At 46.0% G+C, this 21,128-nt stretch overlaps 1 protein-coding gene across 2 annotated transcripts; it reads right to left on the bottom strand.

Annotated features, from left to right (window-relative positions):
• Window positions 1-1,919: 1,919 nt before the first annotated feature.
• AAR2 (AAR2 splicing factor) lies at window positions 1,920-19,157 on the bottom strand. 2 transcript variants are annotated; one of them, XM_045981609.1, is made up of 4 exons: window positions 19,122-19,157; window positions 15,603-16,410; window positions 12,090-12,319; window positions 1,920-3,244 (listed from the first exon to the last, which is right to left on the bottom strand). In XM_045981609.1, exons 2-4 carry the CDS (start codon window positions 16,357-16,359, stop codon window positions 3,077-3,079), a joined length of 1,155 nt encoding a protein of 384 aa, XP_045837565.1. In that variant the 5' UTR covers window positions 16,360-16,410; window positions 19,122-19,157; the 3' UTR covers window positions 1,920-3,076. The 2 variants fall into 2 exon arrangements, with proteins under 2 accessions (XP_045837565.1, XP_045837564.1); XM_045981608.1 differs by lacking the exon at window positions 19,122-19,157 and adding an exon at window positions 18,804-19,109.
• Between the last annotated feature and the right edge of the window lie 1,971 nt (window positions 19,158-21,128).

The raw sequence follows: 21,128 nt of genomic DNA, 5'->3' as shown, positions 1-21,128 counted from the left end.
GCATTCACTCAGCATCTCCAGCCCCTATTTCAGCAAGGGATGGCATTTTGGTCAAGCCAAAGTCTGGTTAGTTGGAGAAACCAACATGTCAGGGCACCCTGGGCATATTAAATCATATTTACAAGGGGATGACGTGGGGAAAGTAATTATCGATGGTGAGAGGCAGTCCGCGGCGGGATCTCCGCTGCTCAAGTGGTGAGAAATTAGAGGGATGGGCTCAGATCAGCGAGGGCTGTCGTGGGGACAGTGGGAGTGGCTGGAGACTTGCTACCTCTGCTGATTCTGTTAATAGGATAAAGCAGCCTTGCAAATAAGAGCTAGACCTCAGGAGGCCTGAATTTGAGGGGATTTGGAAATCAGGCCAGGTCCTGCCAATAGCTTCACTTTTAGATGTGTTAGAACTGGAGGGAGCTTACAGATCAGCAAGGCCACCGGCTCTCCATTTGCAAGGTTTCTGTCTTCCAGAAATACTGCAAGTATTAAGTAATAATTAATTTGTTTTCACATTTTTTATTCATCAAAGACACATGGAGGACCGCCAGCTGGGACACACAAAAGATGGAGTCGATGTCACTCCAGCCCCAAACAAGAGACCTATTGGTTTTTTGTCAGCTCAGTCACGTTATCCTGTGCAAATGTAGTTTCTCTTTTGAAAACATTTAAAATAACACAACAGTCCACTTCTAAATACCTGAAGGAGCCTGGAGAATCTACATCAGAAACCCCAAATCCAAGAAAACTCTCTTACTTTATAAGTAGACCGAGGCCCAGAGAATGGAAGGGGCTCGTCCAGAGTCGCACAGCTGGCTGGTACCAGGACCAAGGCTCCATCTGGGAAGTGGGGAGAGAGGCTGTCGGGGGTCCTGGACACTAAGGGGCTTGGGTTTGACTCTTGTCCTCAGTCCCTCCTAGCTGTGGGGTCCCGACAGAATGAATGAAGTTCTCTGAGTCCATTTTCTTATTCATAAAATGGGGGAAATAGTAGCACTTACCCCCTATTTTTGTGAGGAGCAACAGAACACAGCACTTGGGGCGTAGCAGGTCTGTGGAGACAGACCAACAGCTTGCCAAACAAAGTCATGTGATTCCCCACTTCCACGTGCTGCCCTGACAATGTTAGTGGGAAACAAATTCTGTCCCAGTGGAGCTCTAGGTACTAACTTGCAATGCTGTCACTTCTGGGTAGTTTTTCAAAACTAAGTGTGCCTTAGGACCCAGGCCATATCCAGATTCACTGCCTTGGAATCCCTGCAGGGTGGGACTTGGGAATATGCACTTGAAAAAATTATTGGTGAGATATAATACACATAACATAAAATTCCCCATGTTAAGTGAATACTTTCTGTGATTTTTAGTATATTCGTAAGGTTGTATAATCATCACCACTAAGTCCAGAACCTTTCCATCACCTCAGAAGGAAACCCTGTAACCATCAGCAGTCAACCCCATTCCCCACTCTCCCAGTCCCTGGCAACCAGTAACTGCCCTCCCGGTGGATCTGTCTGTCCCGGACAATCCCTATGAATGGACTCATGTAACATGGGGTCTGTGTCTGGCTTTGTTCACTCGGCATGACGTTTTCAGGGGTTCATCCACGTTATAGCATGGACAAGGAATTCCTTCCTTTGGAATGTGCACTTCTAACAAGCTCCCCAGGTAGTTGTGATGAGTGGGCTTCGGGAGGAAGAGAATAATTTCTGGTTATTGTAAAGCTACAGGGCCTCAATCCTTCCTTCAGGTATGCCTGTCTCGGCGGCCCCACTGGTTAATAGCAGGCAACACTGGCTGCTTGCCTCCTCCAGACACTGAAGATGTCGGGCAGGGTCTCCTGGTACTCAGCAGGGAGAAGCGTGTCTATGGACAGTGGCCTGGCAGCCGAGAAGTGGACAAATTAACTGCAAGAGAGACTCACACAAGGGGATTGTCTCAACTCAAAGACTTTAATGTACATTATGCTCTTGACAAAACATCTCCAAGGAAACAAGTGAAACCAAAAGTCTTAACCAGCATGGATTCGTATTCAGAAACCTGGTGTGAGCGGCACCCTGGGAAAGCAGGGACTCTTGCTGGAGTACAGCTGTTTGAGGTCAGGGTGGCAGGACCTGTGTGTGACGGGCACAGTCTCAGGACTCCAAGGGAACGCGAGCATCATTACTCCTGTGGCTGACAGCTCCAGAGCAGGACTGGGAAGATCTAGGTTGGCCAGGTCCTCCACGGAGCCCTGAATAAAGGCACATAAAGAAGCCTCTCCAGAGCAAGAACATCCCTCTTTGTTGTTCAGTCTCCAGGTCATCAGAAAGAGTCATGATGGCTCTGGTGAGGAATGGAGCCATATAGAAGGGTTGCCAAATCCCACCTCTGGGTCTGAGGCCTCAAAATGGGACAGATGGGAAGGATGTGGCTTCAGCAAAGCCCCTGAGGTCAGGAGCCACAACAGTCTAGGACAACTACCCACTGGGACCTCTGGACAGAAGAAACTTGGAGAAAGCAAAAGCTGACCATTTGTCAGACTCAATTCAACTGTCCTCTGGGTCCTCTTTCCCCAGTCTGGAGCTCCTGGTGGTCCCATGCCCATGTCTTCTGTGATGCGTTCCCATTTAACAAGGACAGGCAGAAATTCTAGCTCATCTCCCTAGCACCCTGTTTAACTTTTAAATCACCAACTGATAGCTCAGACCCTGTGTGGTCCAGAGTTTCTTGTTTTCTAACCATTCTGTGGAATAAACAATCAGTCTCCTTAGGCTATTGGCTCACGTTCTTCTCCTTTGGAAGGAAGTAGTGTGCTGCTGAGGCAGGTCTCTCCTGAGAGCTTCTGTAAGAGCCCATCTGGAATCTGGTCAGGTCAGCCTCGTGGCCAGACTGACGGGAACCCATGAAGGTGGCTTCGGATGCATACTGCCTCTTGGGCACCGAAGCAACTGATTTATTGGTGGAAGAGAGAATTCTGGCTCCATCTCTGCAGAATCTGGTGGGGCCACTACCCCACCCCCTCAGGTCCCAGAAGGAAGGGGTGAATGGAGAGGCCAACACTGCAGCCATAGGGGAAGAGGCCTCCCCTGGCTGACAGCATTCCCAGTTAGCCCGTCTTTACCCCCTCAGGGAGCTCCACCACCACCGGGGCGCAGTCCTCTGGCTCTGCCTCAAAGTCCCACCGAAACTTCTTGGTCAGGTGAGCTTGGAACTTTTCTGCTTTCTGCCTCAGGGTGGCATCCACGGCAACACTGCAGGCGGAGGAAAAGAAAACCTACAGAGAACAGAGGATAAGTCACTCCTGAGAACATGGAGAGGGCCGAGAAAGCTGTGGAAGTTTCCTCGTGGTGTTCAGCCCTCTGGGGCGGGTGGATCAGCTGCTGCTGGCACTGGCCCAGGACACCTGCGGTGCTCCCCCCAAACCAAGGAAGAAGGTCCAAAGCCAGCTGAGAGGCTGGGGCAGGACTAGAATGGAAAATCACTATCTTGGGCAGAGATGCCCCATTAAGAGTAAGGCCAGTGGGGCCATCACCCTGGCCCAGTCCCTTGAGGAGCTCTCCTGAGCACCAGGCAATAACTACACCAGCTGGTGCCAAGAAAGGCCTGGAGGGTTTATAAGCCCCTGCATCCCATAAAGTCCCAGGCCCTAGGCCAATAAGGCTGAACTGCTGCTCTAATCTTCATGGGCCATAGGCTGCCAGTCAGAGGTTTCTACTCCCCTTGGAAGTTATCTTTGACGTTCTTCTTTTAAAATTGTGCTAACAGGATCACCTGCGTGGCTCAGTCGGTTAAATATCCAACTGTCGGTTTTAGCTCAGGTCATGATCTCAGGGTCGTGAGACGGAGCCTCATCAGGCTTCATGCTGGGCAAGTCTGCTTAGGATTCTCTCTCTCCCTCTCCCTCTGGAAGCTGCCCCCCCCCAACCTGTACACATGCTCTCTCTCTCTCAAAAAAAAAAGTTGTTGTAACATGTACATAATACAAAACTACCATTTAAACCATCTTTTTACATTATCTTAAAAATTATATATACATAACATTTACCATTTTAACCATTTTTAAGTGTACAATTCAGCGGCGTTAAGTACATTCACACGGCTATGCAACCATCACCATGATCCATCTTCAGAATTTATCTTTCCCAAATGACACTAGCCACCCACACTGATTTCCCATTCCCCCTCTCCCCAGCCCCTGGAAGCCACCCTTCAGCAATGAACAAGGGTTCCATTTCTCCACATCACTGGCAAGCTCTGTTTTTTTGTTATTTATTTATTATTATTATTTTTCAGTAAGAGCCATCCTGATGGGTGTGAAGTGGTATCGCACTGTGGTTTTGATCTGCGTTTCCCTTATGATTAGTGATGTTGAACATCTTCTCATGTAGATGTACTGGCCATTTCCATGTCTTTTTTTGAGAAATGTCTATTTAAGCCCTTTGCCCATTTTTAGTCAGGTTTTTGTTGTTGTTGTCGTCGAGTTACTGCAGTTCTTTATACATTCTTGGTATTAATCCCTTGTTTTGATGTTCTTTTTAATTTAGTTTCATCTGATATAAACGTTGAGCAGGGGGCAGAGCAGTAATTTTCTCTGCATCTGACACTCCATTCTGGATTTTCCTGGATCCCAGTCACTTCTAAGAATAACAGCAAACTCATTACTCCTCATACTATTTTGCTGTTTTCAAGTTCAAAGAAGTTTCAGAGTATCCCAACAGATCCTCACAATGCTCTGGGAAGACACCGCAGAATACCTATTTTAGGGAAATGGAGGCTAAGAGGAGTTCAATGACCAGATGAAAACTGACAGGAAAGGAAGGGGCAGTTTTCCCCAGACCACCCCACAGATACAGGAGCGTGAGGGTGGGGGAAGCTCTTTGTTCCCCATCGGTCTCCCACTGTAGCCGGTCTGCAGATCACCGTGGAAGGATCTAGGCTCCGGGGGCCTTGACCTGACAAAGTTAACAGGTGTACTCTACAGCTGTTTCTCTACTGCCTGTTAGCAGGAGTAAAGCTCATTTCCGTGGCCTTTGTTTGGAGTCCAACATTCTGCTGGAGTGCTAGCAGGGACAGAAGTGATTGGGGGCGGTGGGTGTGCAGAAGCAGAAGTGGGGGGGTTACAGAATTTGGTTTCATTAACTTGGGAATCGACTAAATACAGAAGCGGGCAGCAAAGCCACAACAAGACAGCAGATCAATAACTAATTAGAGGGGCTGTGTGAGCTTGGTGGTGAGAGGGCAGCAGGGAAGCGGCAGCCTGTCTGCAGGCAGCTACTGGAGCTTGCCCTGGAGAGCTGACTGTGGAGCCCAGCGGAGCTCTGGGGAAGGGCCCCACATGGGAAGCAGAGAAGTCTTGTTTCAAACAGCGTTAGTTCCAGAGGCCCTGCATACCCCTGGGTCTGTCCCGAGGTCCTGGGGAGACTGTTGGCTGAAGTTGCAATAGCCTCTTCCTGTTCCCCTCCTCCCACAGTAAACTGGACCCCTCTCTACACAGCCCCGCCTCTCCCGCCACGTTGAGCAGCTGCCAAACAACACTCTGCAGCCTCTCCTGTGCCTCTACACACACGTGCCTTTTCCTCGGCTTACAACACCCTTCCACCCTGCTTTCATCTTCTTCACCTACTAATTTCTACTAGTGACTCAGGTTCAGCCGAGACATCACCTCCTTTGGCATGTCTTCCCAGACCAAGGATGGAACAGGTGCTCCTTTATGCTCCTCCAGCTTCGATCTCAGTTAGGTAACAGCCCATTTACTGTCGAGCTCTCCCAAGAGACAAGGAGCAACTCCAAAGCAGTGACTCTGGGTCCTACTGCATACTCACTCCCGACACAGCGTCTGACACAGAGGACCCATGAGGTGTGTAATGAGCAAAAGAATGAAGAAGACCACAGACTCCATGAAAATCCATTTTTGGTTCACTTTTACATAAGTCCTTGGCACCAAATAACTGCTCAATAATTATGTGATGGTGCTGGACCAAATAAAGGACTTGTCCTGGGGAGGAGGTAGCCCCTGAATGCCACCAGCTCACAAGCCACTTCCTTGTGACAGGTCTCTTACAAAAGCCCAAGCCTAAAGGAACTGCTCCAGCCTCTATTTCCCTAGCCTGAACCCTCCTATGGCATTTCTCACACCGTGCTCACAGTATCTGTGCTCCTTAAGAGTAGAGAATGAGTCCTTTTTATCAACGTGTCCCACACAGCACATCGCCCAGCGCCTGGCATAGAGTTAGCGCCCACAGGAAGCTCACTAAACAGATAAGAATGAGATGAAGGGACTGCCCTGCATTTGGCAATGGCCAGCAGTGACAGGTCTGAACAGGCTGGGCTCAGACTCATTACTCATCCTTCCCACCCATCTCTCAAACAATGTCTGGGAGTAAAATCAACCAGAGGCAGGTATAACAGAAACCTTCTGTCTGAAAAATAAGGCTTCTAATTTAAAAAGTGCTTTGTCCTTTTCAAAGAACTTATCAATTTAATCTTTACTACAAGCCTGGGTACTATAAACCTGGGAGGTAAGAGGACAGGAAATTACTATTCCCACTGTACAGATGAGAATGGTGATAAATGCAGAGTAAGTGACAGATGTGAAGCGAGATCCAGTCCCAGCAGGGAAATCTCAGTCCCTCATCCCTACTGAGACTTTTCTGTCTTGACATAGACTTAAAACATCCATCGTATTTTCAGCATTGCCCTGTGGGAAGGCGGGGGACTTGGAGACCAGGTACTTCTGGAACTGTCCTCTCTGCAGGCCTCCAGGACTCAGGGTATAGCCCAGGTTGACTTTTTTTAAAAAGCAACTTTATTGAGGTCTAATTTATATACAACTAGATTCACCCACTTTTAAGTGTTTGATTTGTTTGGACGAATGTGTACACAAGTGCAACCACTGTATGATATAATCAAAACAGATTTTTTTTTCTTTTGGTATTCAATTTTATGAGTCTGAAGCTCACATACCATCACAGTCAGGATACTGAACAGTCTCTTTAGTCTGAAAAACTCCCTTGTGCTGCCCCTTACTGGTCAAACCCTCCCCTTACCTAAGCCCCGGGCATCCACTGACCTATTTTTGTCCTGATAGTTTATAAACTTGGTACTTTAGAAACCCATAATTCAGAAAAGGAGATGTATAGACATTACCTAGTTTTCAAGCAATAATTTTCTTTGATTCTCTTGTTTTTAGATTAACTTTATGGCTTCTTCAGAAAACATGGTAATGATCTAATTATTTTACTTGTTAAAGTGAAATCAAATAAACACTTTTTAACATCACTGAGAAATGAATCATCTTAATATCAGAAGATCAATCCTGGATATTTTAAAAATACTTTTGAAAGAGGACAACAACATTTCATAAACAACTGCATTTCTCTAAAACTAAAATCACACCCCTTGGGTATTTTTCTTTAAATACAGAAAAAACTATTAATATTTTTATCATTAAGTCTGTATATTCTAAAACTGTAAATTACTTTAGCCAGAAATGTGAAAGCCTTCTTTTAAACCCAACTTAAATAAATTGAGTTCAGTCAGGTCACCTTGAGAAATTCAAAATATCAAGGTAGGTAGCTGAGTCACTATCTTATCCTATTTTTTTTGGACAGACAAAAAAGATGAAATTTCCTAATTTTTTCAATTCCCAAATGATTTTTCAACTTAGAATGGAACTAGCCAGAGGTAGAACATTCTATTTCCACTTGCAGAAGAAGAAAGTGGTGTTAAATAAAACTATCATTTCACAATGGTTTCTAGGGGAGTAAAAAGCAACAGGAATTATGTCTTTTTTTTTTTTTTTTAAGATTTTATTTATTTATTTTACAGACAGAGATCTCAAGTAGGCAGAGAGGCAGGCAGAGAGAGAGGAGGAAGCAGGCTCAGAGAGCCCGATGCGGGGCTCGATCCCAGGACCCTGGGATCATGACCTGAGCCAAAGGCAGAGGCTTTAACCCACTGAGCCACCCAGGCGCCCCAGGAATCATGTCTTCTGAGGTCAGTTTAAGAATCTGGGATGTTTCTCTGGGAGTAATAAATGGGAACCCACCAAGACTTTAGAATCAAAACTCAGCCTTGCCATCCACTAGCTCTGGTGATTTGGGCAAAATCATGTGATCTCTATGATCCTGTTTCCTCGATGCAAAGTGAGATTATATACATAGCTCTGAGCACTGTGGTGAGGGCTAAGTGAGATAATGCACACAGTAAGTGTGCAAAAGTGACAGATGACAGCAGAAGGTTAGCGAATAGGTAGGTAATATTGATCATGCCAGGAGTTCTGGTAAAAACACTATAGACATCACTGTCAGAGCAAGTGGCTTCCATCAGGAGTTGAGATGGACACTGGATTTAGAATATTGGCAAGAGGGGCGCCTGGGTGGCTCAGTGGGTTAAAGCCTCTGCCTTCGGCTCAGGTTGTGATCCCAGGGTCCTGGGATTGAGCCCCACATCGGGCTCTCTGCTCAGCAGGGAGCCTGTTTTCTCCTCTCTCTCTCTGCCTGCCTCTCTGCCTAATTGCGATCTCTGTCAAATAAATAAAAATAAAATCTTAAAAAAAAAAAAAGAATATTGGCAAGAAATAAAGCTGGAAAGCACAGATGGCCTATTGTGACTTAAAATATTTTAAAAAACAGGTTACCTGACTATATGCCTCAATGCTATGCAATCAGCAGTGAGAATCCTTATTTTCTACATAACTCATTTTCCAACATGCTATTAAATTCAGATTATCCTTTCATTGGTTTTAAACAAACTATGGTGACTCAAGTTGCTTTTAATAAAAGAAAAAACTGTAACTATTTTTGTAAAACAAATGATTTTTATTCAAGCTAAATCCATGGGATTTATAAGAACCAGTGGCATCTATTCAAAAGGGCCTCTAATGGCAGAGGCCATTACGTAGCTAATTTTATACCAGCTAACGTGGCAGCCTTTTAGCGCTTACACATACAAACAACAGTCCCTCTCCATGGGTAGTAGCCATTTAAGCTCCTAAGTAAGAAAGCCAGTTCCACTTACTTGACTACCTGGGGGCAGAGCTGAAGAAGGCTTTTATGGGCTGATTCATTCACTCACACACACACTGAGTGACTGCCTCTGTGTGGGGGTCTGGATTCTCACCGCCAAGATGGTACCAACGTTAACTCTCCATTAAAAAAAAAAAAAAATCTTGTAATATCCTTTTCTACACTGTGCCTGTTGAAATCTGTCAACCTTCCAGCACATGGTTAAACGCCTCCCTTCACAAACAGTCACTCCTAATCCCCTCTTCTCCTCCTCAAATTGCAACCCTCGTCTGAATTAACCAATTCCTTTTCAGTGCTTCCTTTGATCAGACTGCATCGTTTACACCTGTCGTATCAGGGGCATCTATTTACGTTACCACGGGAATTATGTACTCTAGCCATCTAAAAACACCCAATAACACAAAATGAGAGAAGTGCTAGGTCTCGACTAGGTGTTGAAAATCACCATATGAATAACAAACCAGGCTTTGGGCAAAAGTTCATGGCTTAGTGGGAAAGTCAGGCAGGCAATGTACACATTTCAGCAGGCACAGTCTGTGTAATATAACAGTGACAAGTCCAAAGTAGGCTAATAATATGGAAAGGAGAGGGATTGGGAATGGCTTCAGAGAGAGGGATGCCTTGAGGGCATCCTGTAGGATGAACAAGTTCACACCAGGCAGAGTGAAAATCATGTTCAGTTAAGAAGGCATGAAACATACATAAAGTTTTCAGTTGTGCCAAATGAAAAAGTTCTAGATCTGCTGTGCTTATAGTTACCAATACTGTACTGTACACTTAAAAATGTGTTAAGAAGGGGGCGCCTAGGTGGCTCAGTGGGATAAAGCCTCTGCCTTCGGCTCAGGTCATGATCCCAGGGTCCTGGGATCGAGCCCCACATCGGGCTCTCTGCTCCGTGGGGAGTCTGCTTCCTCCTCTCTCTCTGCCTGCCTCTCTGCCTAGTTGTGATTTCTCTCTGTCAAATTAATAAAAAAAAAAATTAAAAAAAAATGTGTTAAGAAGTTAGATCTGTGTTTTTTACCAGGATAAAAAAAGGGGAGGGGTTGCCTGGTTGGCTCACTCAGTTAAGCACCTGACTCTTGGTTTTGGCTCAGGTCGTGGTCTCGGGGTGGTGGAAATGAACCGTGCACAGCCCTGCTGTCTGAAGTGACTTGGTCAATTCATTTGTTTACTTTCCTACCAATATATAAGCTGCAAGTCAGGGACTCTGTCTTGTTCACAGCTCTATTTCCAGTCCTGCAACAGGGCCTTGAATATAGCAGATGCTCAGCAAATAACCTGCTAAATCAATGAAAAAAATCTCTTTTGAAGGCAGGAACCTTAATATACGGACCCCTCAACACTTTCAGGAAAATGTTGTATATAAAGATAAGATGCTCAAAAATGTGTGTTGATATTTTTTTTTTTAAGGAACATGTCCTGGATTTTTCCAAATAGTGACATCAAATTTTCTTGGTGAAAAGTCCACACAGAATTCTTCCAACCATCAGCTCTGTACACCTAACCTGGGCATCTAGCAATCCAGCTGGGCCCTCACTTCCTATCATTGCTGGCAACACAGTGTCAGCAATCAGAGCTCAGCTGTCGGTCAGCTCTGCTGACAGTGGTCAGGACAGCCAATGACACAGTGTGGCCCTCCTATGTTTTGTGTGACAGCATTAACGCACATCACAAGAGCAGCATGTCATTCCCATGAGTCCTTGCCAGAGGCAAGTCAGCAAGCTGATGCCCCCTCTCACCCCTCATCAGTTTACCAGCTCATGTAACCCAGGAACTTGTTGGGGGAGGAGGGTGGTATTTCCCCTTCACAGGAAAGGTAAAGGGACTTAATTTCTCTGTTATGTCAAGAACCAGTAAAAGAGCAGTTGTATAATTCTTTTTAAGTGGAACACACCAGGCTCAAGCCATCAGCTTGACCAACTTTCCCCATGGTCTGCATAAGGCCCCCAAGTGCCAGGGTTTTAAGTCAGCTGCCTGCTTACAGGGATTCCTCCAATAGCATGTTGTTTGTAGAAAAGTGTTCCATACCTCTGAGATATAAGCCCCTGATGGTGTCCCCACTGATGCCAATCAAGAATCCTTACTGGGGGAATACATTATATTCAGTACATAGGAGCATAATCACAAGACTCAGGCCTGGGTTCAAATCCTGACTCTGCCACTTACCAGCTGCGTAACCTTACAGAAATGACTTAACCTTTCCGAGTCTCCATGTTCTCCTCTGTAAATAGGAAATAATCCTCCCTGCCTTGAAGGGCTCCAGAGAGATTAAATAAGGGAACCCAAGTAGCATGATAAACATGATGCCTGCTACCCAAGAGGAATTTCTGGAATGTCTGTTCCTTCTCTCACCCTGGGTGGGAGTGATAGGCTAAGGAATAGCCAGCTTCTTAGGATTGGGCCTCATAGTGGTCTCACACACGGGGAGAAAAAAGCAGCTCACAGAACAGAACGTATGGAAACTGACAGCTTGCAGCTTCTGCCTCTTCCACACTTGAGAAAGTTACAAAATGTGAGTGACAGAGACTGTCCCTAGAACTTAAAGGATGCTAATCTATTTGCAAAGGGAGGAAATAGCACAGGATGAAGATTGTAAGTTGTTTGAAGCATCTTCCCTAATTACCACTCATAATGAAAATATAACTGCCAAGTTAAAAGCAAATTTCATTTTTTCTGTCAGAGAATCTCTGCAGAAACTGGCACGTTTTGTTTGAACAGGAAATCAAAGTTACTTTAATGCTTAAATGAGATCTAAGGAGCTGCAGATGTTTCCCTGGAAATAACAAGCTTCAAAACTCTGTCCTACTGGGTTATACCAACTTACGGCTACAGGGAGAAAGAAAAAGTGTTTTGAGCTGAGTAACTCACAGAGGTAGAGGTTAGTCGAATGCCAAGTACCCCACTGCGTGGCATTCTCAGAGCAAGGCAGGGAGATGGTGGTATAGAGAGAGGGTCTCTGGCATCACAGAACTTACAACTGAGTAGAAGAGAGAGCCAGGAAACAGCAACAAAAAAGTAACCCTCCCGAAGGGGCTTTCACACTTCCTCGCCTTAGTTCTGACCCACATTGGTGTCAGCCAGAAGATGGCTCACCTGTAAGGTGCTGGTGAGGAAGTTGTTCTGGGAGACGATGTCCACAAAGAAGTCGGCCGGGATCTCACCAAGCTGGTGGTAGAGGATGGAGATGAGGTTGATATAGAGGGTGTGGTGCCTCACCATGGCTTCTTCGGAGCGACACAGGAGATTCAGGAGCCGCTTCCAGTGCTCAAATGCCTCATACACATTTCCCAGGAGGAAGCATACAAAGGCAAACTGGAGTTCACCTGGGAGGCACAGAGAGGAGAATGATCCTGAGAGAGTGGAGTGCCCGATCTACTGACCTCAGCAGTGGTGGCCTCCTGCACAGCTCTCCTGCAAGGGCGGTGGGGCGGGGGGGGGAGCGGTTTGCACTGAGCACACGCTCAGTTCAAGTTTGCTGAATTGTTCTAAATTCAAGCCATGAAAAACCAAACCATGGTTTTATAGAATCAGACTGTAAGAGAAGAGATCTACCAGTATTTGCCTGGCACTTCGAAAGTTTATAGAACGTGTCCATGGCTATTATGCCAGGCAGATCCCAAATTGGACTGCCGATCAGTATTAGGAGAGCTTGTTGAAGATAAAGCACGCAAGCCTCCCCAACAGAGATCCTGGCTGAGGACAGATGGACAGAGCCTCAGTGCCTGTAGCTCTAAAAAGCTTCCTGCATGATTCTGATGCAGACAGTCTGCTCCAGGGCCAGGGAAATGCTGCACTACACCATGTAATCCCCAGCCCAACTCCACAAGGTGTTCAGGTTGGTGATATCTGTCTCATTTTACAGATAAAGTCAAGGGACTTATCCAAGGTCACCAACGAATGCTTGGCAATGGGAACAATGGAAGATAAAACAGAATTCCTACTAGGTTAGAACAGTTCCAGAGCTTCCCAGAAGAGGAAAATTTGCAAGTACTTCTACCAGGCTTAGCCCTCAAGCCAGATCACTTGCATTTGTTTAACCACGGGGCTATGATTTAATCTCTATGAACGGCTTGGTGGCTAATAGCACGAGTTCTGGAACCAAACTACCTGAGTTCAAATCTGCGTTCAAACCTTCAGAGATGTGTGACCTTGGGCAAGTTACTCAATCTGTTTATACCTCAATTTCCTTATTTGAGGGTTGTGGGGGGAGATTAAATAAATCAATATAGTTCATATAAAGCATTTAAAATAATGCCTGGCACAAAGGAGCGCTCAGGAAATATTATTATTCCACATTTCCACCAGATGCCTGTCTGAAACAGAGATCCCCACAATCCAGAAGCCACTGTCCCTGGGCAAGCAACTGGGTCTCTGGCTGCCAAGATACACTGCTATTGATTAGAGACATCCTCTCTGGCTTCAAATTTAATGAAGGGCTCTGTGGTGTCACACTTACACGTGGGCCATGAAAAGAACAGATGCACTCAACACCACGTACCTCTTTAAATGCAGGCTGTTCGATCTCTGTCACCTCCAGAGACATGAAAAACTAGTTCTCTATTCCTAGGCTTGTGGAACTAAGTTTGTCTAGCTGCCTGGTCCAGATATATTGGATGTTTGACTAATATTTTCAAGATATTGTCAAATTTGGGGTGCTTGGGTGGCTCAGTGGGTTAAGCCTCTGCCTTCAGCTCAGGTCATGATCTCAGGGTCCTGGGATCAAGCCCCACATCGGGCTCTCTGCTTAGCAGGGAGCCAGCTTCCCCCTCTCTCGCCTGCCTCTCTGTCTACTTGTGATCTCTGTCAAATACATAAATAAACTCTTAAAAAAAAAGATATTATCAAATTTTCTATGATAGAGGTTAATGATTTGCTTCTACAGTTGGCATTACCTGGTTAGTTTGTGAAAATAGGAGCTTATTCTCTGAAATTAGGGCATTTACTTAAATTCATGCATTTCTGGCCTAGTCTGAAATTAAGTTAGGAGATCAGAAGTAATCTCAAAGAGCTGTCAGGAAGATACAAAGTTATCCCTGCAACAGACCTTTCACAAGATTACTCTGAAGAACCAAAATGTTTAAGAGGTAGAAAACAGGATTTTGGTTCATTTTTAAGCCAGAATTTCCTAAGTGTTACTTACTAAATGATCATACTGTGTAATGCATTACGATGCACCCATTAAAATGTGCCCTTTTATCAGAGAGCCAATGATATAAAGGGCCCTATATTCAAATTTCTCACTGATCTTCCAACAGAAAAATATGCAAATACCTGGACAATTTGTAAAAGAAAACATATAAATAGTTGTTAAAGATGTGACGAATGTCTGCCTGTCACTAGAATCAAAGAAATAGAAACTGAAATGGTATCATTCTCCAACCATCCGGTAGGAAGAGGCCTTTGCTAAATCACCATTTCAGAGATGATGGGCAACAGCCTCACCCTAGTTCGCAACACACAGGCTCTGATCCAACAATTTCAACCCTAAATGTATGTGTAAGTACACACAAGGATGTTCATTAGACGACACAATAGGGAAAACAGGGACAACTTAAAGGCCCACCAACAGAAGGCTGGTTCATTAACTATGGCACATAAATAGCCACTATCGAGAAGGGGCTGTTTCAGCAACATAGAAACATGTTTATGTTAAAGCAGATTACAAAATAGTATACTGCAATCTATGTTTTTGTAAAAAATCACTTATAGGGGCGCCTGAGTGGCTCAGTGGGTTAAGCGACTGCCTTCAGCTTAGGTCATGATCCTGGAGTCCCAGGATCGAGTCCCGCATCAGGCTCCCTGCTCAGTGGGTAGTCTGCTTCTCCCTCTCACCCTCTCCCTTCCCATGCTCTCTCTCTCTCATTCTCTCTCTCAAGTAAATAAATAAAATCTTTAAAAAAATTTTTTTAAAAATCACTTATACACACAAACACATATAATTGAGGGAAGAAAGAGACGAAAGGGAAATACACAGAAATACACAGAGAAGAGACTGCAATGAAATGCGGCACAGGGATACATACACATGGAACAGACGAAAAGGAAATATACCCAAGGGTACAAAATTGGTTATTTCTAGGTGGTGGGAGTTGGGAATGCGTTTTTGTTTTGCTTCTATGATGACCATACAGTACTTTTGCAATAAGGGAGAAAAATAACAAAAAAACAAAAATAATTTTTTAAAAAAATCACAATTCTGGTCTAAGCCAGTGGAGAGACCAACACTTTGAGAGATATCAGAAGCAAACTGAGGAGGCAGATGGGAGACGGGGAACCAGGAGCCCTGGGCTCTGGTCTCACTTTGACCACATAGTTGGCCAAATCCTTTCCCTCTGTGAACCACAATCTATAAAACGAGGGGCTGGGCCACATAAGTGGTTCCCAAACACAGAACTGGCTGCATCAAGTTCACCTACAGTGTTTATTATATAGACAGACAGATAGTGCTGGGGCCCCACTCCAGCTCTCTTGACTCAGTCCCAGGGGGACTGGGCAAGACTGCTTCCTTGCCAAGTTTAGGAACTGCTGGACTAGATAACCGAAGATGTACCCCCTACTATACACCCATCTCCTGGCCCACTCCCAAAGAATCCTGTTCCTCCTCACCAAGCACATCCTGAGGGCTTCCGGGGAACTGCTTGCTGAGCACCGTCTCCAGGGCATAGCTCAGGTCCATGCTGTGCCTGGTTATCTCTGCTGGTGTGGCACCTGCTGGGAACATCTGTGTGGGCAACTGTGAGAAGCGGATCTCTGTACCAGCTCTGGGCTTCATCTCTGGCAGCCGGGCCAGGCCCTCCTGGTAGCTTTTGCACTCAGTGCCACAGCGAGGTAGATTCTGTTCCACGCGGTCCTTGGTGTGCTTCATGGACAGCACAGGAAGCACCTCTGAAAAAGCACAGATCTGCCGGCTCTCGGGCTGCAGCTTCTCCATTGTGGCCTCGCTGATAAAGTTGGTGAGTGAGATCCACTTCTTGAGTGTATCATATGGGTAAGGGCCCAGGAATTGGTCCAGCTCCTGGAGGTTGGCCCTCATGGCCTCCACCTCAGCCTCTGGGGCTGGGGACAGGTCTACCTCTTCTCGGATGGCATTCCAGCGCAGGACCATCAGCCCCCGCTGCTGCAGGCTAAGGAAGAAGCCCATACGAGGCCCCACCTCCCTGGGATTGGTCTTGTCCACAGAGCTATAGTGGAGGAAGTGGATGCCTGGTGGGATCATCTTCACGCCCCGGAACTTGGGCCCCACCTCCCAGGAGTTGTAGTCAATGCCAAACTCCGTCCCCTTGGGCATATTCAAGATGACCACAGTGGCCCCTTCAAAGAACAGGCGCTTGGCAAGCTCAGGATCCATTTGCATGGCAGCCATGAGACCAGGGCTAAGTGACCAAAAAGAGAACCCCTCTTGTCTTCCAAACAACTGAAAAAGAAAGAAATCAGAGTTAACTGGAACTTGAGGAAAGATGCTTCATTTGCTGAGGATTCTGCATGAACACCAGATTGAATCAGACCCCTGACATAATTATCTCCTTTAGTCCTCTCCACAACCCTGCATCAATTTTACTGATGAGGAAAAGAGGACTCAGAGTGAAGAGGATTTTGTGTTTTGGTTTATTGAGAAAGAATACTCACTGCATAGCTGGAAAGACATTGAGGATAAATGATGTGCTCCAGGTCATACAAGGTCACACAAATTAGAACCTGGGTACCCTGTCCTCCAGGCCAGTGTTCTTCTCACTGCCCACTCAAGATCTGCCCTCAGGATCTCTCTCCCACAACAAGGTGAAGGTGGGGAAAGCCTGGGTAGCCTATTAGAAACTACAACTGTGCCTAAACTGCCTCACACTATAACTCTGCCTAAACCCTATCACTGAAGAGTCCCAAGGAGCTAAGAAGGATGATTAAATCCAGCATATACCCAGTTTCCCATAAGCCTTAAGGAAGGCCCAGACATGGACAGAAGGTGGAAAGTGGGTGCTCTGCATCTGAAGTGGGTGTTCATTCACAAAATGTTTGGAAGTGAAAGCTTTTCAACCACAAACCTCCTCTTCATCTTCTACGCATAAAAAACCCCTAAAGTCCAGGGAGTGAAGCAACTTCCCAAAGGGCCCACAGTCAGTGAACTCTGGACACCTTGCCCAGAATAGATTCAGGTGGGATGGCTGGCCTAGGATCAGTATTTAGAAGAGAAAGAGCAAGAACACTTATTTTACCCACCTCTGAACTATCCACGGGGACATACTGACACAACGTGTAGGCAGGCAGACACTGCCTGGGTGGTATTTATAGGAATGGTTCCAACATGAGCTAATTTAATAAAAACAATTATCTAACCTTCTAGTCCCAAGACACTTACGTATTCAATTTAACAAATAAGCACTGAGCGCCCGCACTGGGCCAGATCTTTGCCTGAAACAATGATCTATGAAACATCCACAGGGTAGGACAGTCACTACTGCCTCTAGGGACTTCCAACCCAGCCAGATGCACAAACAAGACCCCCAAATTTCACAAACAGAAGAACCAGCTGCTTGTTTAACTCTTCTTAGTCTTTTCTATGTTAAACAAACAGAACGAAATAAAGCAGTGAGAAAAGGAAGGCCGACCTATTTCCAAAAATGGTAGAGGCAATGTTTTATCATCTTAACCCCAAACCACGGTAAATGACTCTTACTCTAAATCGGCATTTTTCTTTTTTTAAACTGCAAGTCAAAACTCATTAATGGGTTCAGAAATCAATTTAGAGAGTCTCAACCAGCATTAATTTTTTTTAATGGAAACAACAAAATTAAAAAAAAAGAGTGCATCATGAGTAATAAAGATAACAACTGTCTTCTGAAGTTTTATGTGTCTGTATGGATTCTTGGTCATGAGGTAAAATGTATTTGTTATTGTAGGTCACAGTCAAAAAAGCCTGAAAGCCGCTGCTCTAAATAATTTGCATCATCATCATCTTATTCCCAACCCTGAATTCAGAAGGTACTTAATAAGTACTTGCTAAATGAGGAGCTACTACATTTAGAATAATTGTTCATCAATTAGCCATTTTCCCTTGTGGTACCTGTGCTCCTTCCTCCTTGATAATGACATTCCTTTATTCTAATTACACCAGCCATAATTCTTTTCACTGTATCTTCAGCAGCTGGCACATGGCCTGGCACAGAGAATATGGCCTGGAATGCACAAAGTCACATCCGTCCATCTGCTTCTCGCCATCACCTCCTTACTCCAAGTTACCCGTTCTCCATCCAACAGCCAGAGTGAACTTTTCAAAGGCCCAATCTAAGCATGTCACCAGCTCACACTTAATTCCACGTGAGTGGCTTTTCTTATGGCTCCTGGAAAACCAGAATTTTTACCATGACCTACAAGACCTACAAGGCCTGGCGTGCCTGGCCCCTCCCAACTCCTTCCCTCTGTTTCATACCATGCACCCTGCAGAGTTCTCTGTTCCTGCCACACTGGCTGGAGGCTCCTTGGATTAAAATCAAAAAACAAAACTCTTCCCTCTCCTCTTCCTCAAATCATTTCTTCTGATCTCAGCTCAATATTCACTTCCTCACTAAAGCTTGCTTGACCCAGGGTTAGGTCAGGTATCCCGTGAGATACTCCCCGGCACCCTGGACCTTTCCATTTCATTGATCAGGCTGCAGTTCTGCGTTTATGTTTAGCAGAGGGCTGTCACCTCCGTGAGACTTGAGTCTTTTTGTTCCTCCAGCACAAACAGCTCCTCGATAGGCATTTATTTAATAAAAACATGATATCCATTTTGTAGATGAGAAACAAACGGTCGGTTCAGGCAAATTACCTTACCCGAAATTAGAGTCGGACAGAACCATATCGGGCGCGGCCAGAGTCTCCGACCCCCAAGTTCCCAAGTTCAGGAAACAGCTAAGTTACCCCGGGTGCCCCAGGAAGTACTGGCGTCGGGGGCTCTGGTGACGGTTTCTCAGGGAGAAAGGCCTGCAGAGCCACCAGGGTCCCAGCACCGGCCCACAGAGGGGGACGCGCGCGTCCCGCCGAGGCGCCCCACTTCAGGGCACTCCGCGATCCCGAACCGGGAACAGGGTGGCTGGGCCACACGGGCAACAAACACAGATAAGTTCAAACAGGCCAGGAGGCCGCACTCACCAGCTTCGGACTCTCCCCACTCCCAAGCACCGTGGAAACGCACCGGAAGTTCTCGCGGTTTGGCTCGGGGACGGGAGCGACGGGGAAAGCGGTCCGGCAGAGCTCCTGGTCTGGGGAGGAACGGTCCGCGCCTGCAGGTTCCGCCCCGTTAAATGTTGCCTTTTGCTACTTTAGGTTACACGTCTCCTGAACCGTGGATAGCAACCTTCACCAAACTATGTATATCCTGCTCCAGAAACACACCCACCAGCCCTAGTCCTTTGGTCCCAATCAGTCATGGTCGCTGAAGCTGGGGTTATGATCATGGCTGTCTAGTAGCCACATCAGATGCTCAGTAATGGTCCCTGTCAGCCAGTTTCTACCTGAGTATGACCACTGGCCCATTATCACCCAGTCGCCGTCCAACCACACTCAGTCCTAAAGGAGATTGTCAGAAACCCAGCCCGCAGGGCGGAGAAGTCGTCCCAGTAGCAATAGCCACTACCTGGGTCCCTCTGGCCATAATCACCAGTGTCCTCAGGTGGTGCAGGCTACAAACGTGCCTGAAGGGAGGGAATTTGCTGTCTGGTTCTCTATTGTTTCCCTGGAACCTAGCCGGAAGGCAGACAGACCAGGGTTCAGCTGGGTGTGTGTATCTATCACAAGTCTAATTAATGACTGTATTAATAAAATGATTTCTGTTTGAGGGCTTTGCTCTGTGCTGGGCGGTTGTATCAGTCAGGGTTCAACCAAAGAGGCAGAATCAATAGGAGATATATATTAAGAGATTTTTTACAAAGAATTGGCTTGTATGATTGTGGGGACTGGCTAAGTCCAATATCCATAGGGCAGACCATTCATATATGACTTCTAAGCCTTAATGTAACCCTAGTAAGTAGATATTAGTATTCCCAGCTTACAGAAGAGAAAACCAAGGCTCAGAGAGGTCACACAGCTGGAGAGTGGCAGAGCTAGGATGCAAACCATGGTCTGACTGACTGTTCCTGTCCCCGTGCTGCTGCTTCTTAGCTTGTCTGTCACACTTCCTCAGTGACAGCTGGACACACCAATCTTTCTCAGTCAAAGCTCATCTCTTAGTGGGTTGCAGACTAGACTGGGCCCTGCAGTCACGGTTAATCACAATAAGCTGCTGCAGGATTAACCAGAAATGGCCTCCATCAGTCACAGTCACGCCTGTCAAACTCCGTCTGTCATGTCGGTTACATTTCCTGTCTGAAGAAGCTCAGCTCCTTCCCTGACCCTCCTTTTTCCCAGTGCGGGTGCTGAGCTAAGTTTATGATCTCAGAGCTCCCTGTTCCAGCTGGGCTCACCATCTTCTCAGAGACGCCAGCCCTGAATTAGGGCTTGAAAGCTATAGATGGTGGACCTGGAATGCCACCTTATGGGTCACACGTCCATCCAGATTAGGTTTTCTACTTTGATACTACTGACAAATCAGATCAGATTTGTTGTGGGATCTGCCCCGTGATTATGGGATGTTTAGCAGCATCCCTGGCCTCTACCCACTGAATGCCAATAGCACCCCTCAGGTGTAACAAACAAAAATATCTTCAGACATGGCTAAATGTTCCCTGGGGGAGGGCAAAATCACCTCCCTCCCCTCTGTTTGAGAACCACTGATCCAGATAAATCAACCCCAGGTTATTCCCAAGCAACACAGAGGCTGACCCTGAATTTCTGGGAGATAAAGATACAGATCCAGAGTGTGTGGGGACCCAATATTTGCAAACCATGTCCTATTCCAGAACCCTATGGGTGGCAGATAGCTAAAGGAAATGTACAGGAAACAAATTAAGGGAAGGATTCCCAAAGCTCCTGAAAGCAACTACCTCTGACAATGGACGGGATGCCAGAGAGCGTTGAAGAATTGTTTTCACTGCACAGCATTTTGTGCCATTGAGTGAATTACCTTTGGAAGGAAACAAAATAGTATTTAGTATTCAAAATTACTAGGAAATGCTCAGGATTTAAGTTTAAAATAGTATTTAGAATGGTATGTCCCAGGTA

This window comes from Meles meles, chromosome 16 (genome assembly GCF_922984935.1).
Source record: "Meles meles chromosome 16, mMelMel3.1 paternal haplotype, whole genome shotgun sequence".
Lineage (NCBI taxonomy): Eukaryota > Metazoa > Chordata > Mammalia > Carnivora > Mustelidae > Meles > Meles meles.
Note: the sequence above shows the minus strand (reverse complement) of the source record. Positions and strands in the feature narration are given on the sequence as shown.

Coding starts and splice junctions, on each gene's coding strand:
- AAR2 (XM_045981609.1), bottom strand. CDS start 16,359: ATGGCTGCCATGCAAATGGATCCTGAGCTTGCCAAGCGCCTGTTCTTT. Junction 12,320..15,602: donor AAGCCCTCAGGATGTGCTTG/GTGAGGAGGAAC, acceptor TGTGCCTCCCAG/GTGAACTCCAGTTTGCCTTT. Junction 3,245..12,089: donor TCCTCACCAGCACCTTACAG/GTGAGCCATCTT, acceptor TGTTCTCTGTAG/GTTTTCTTTTCCTCCGCCTG.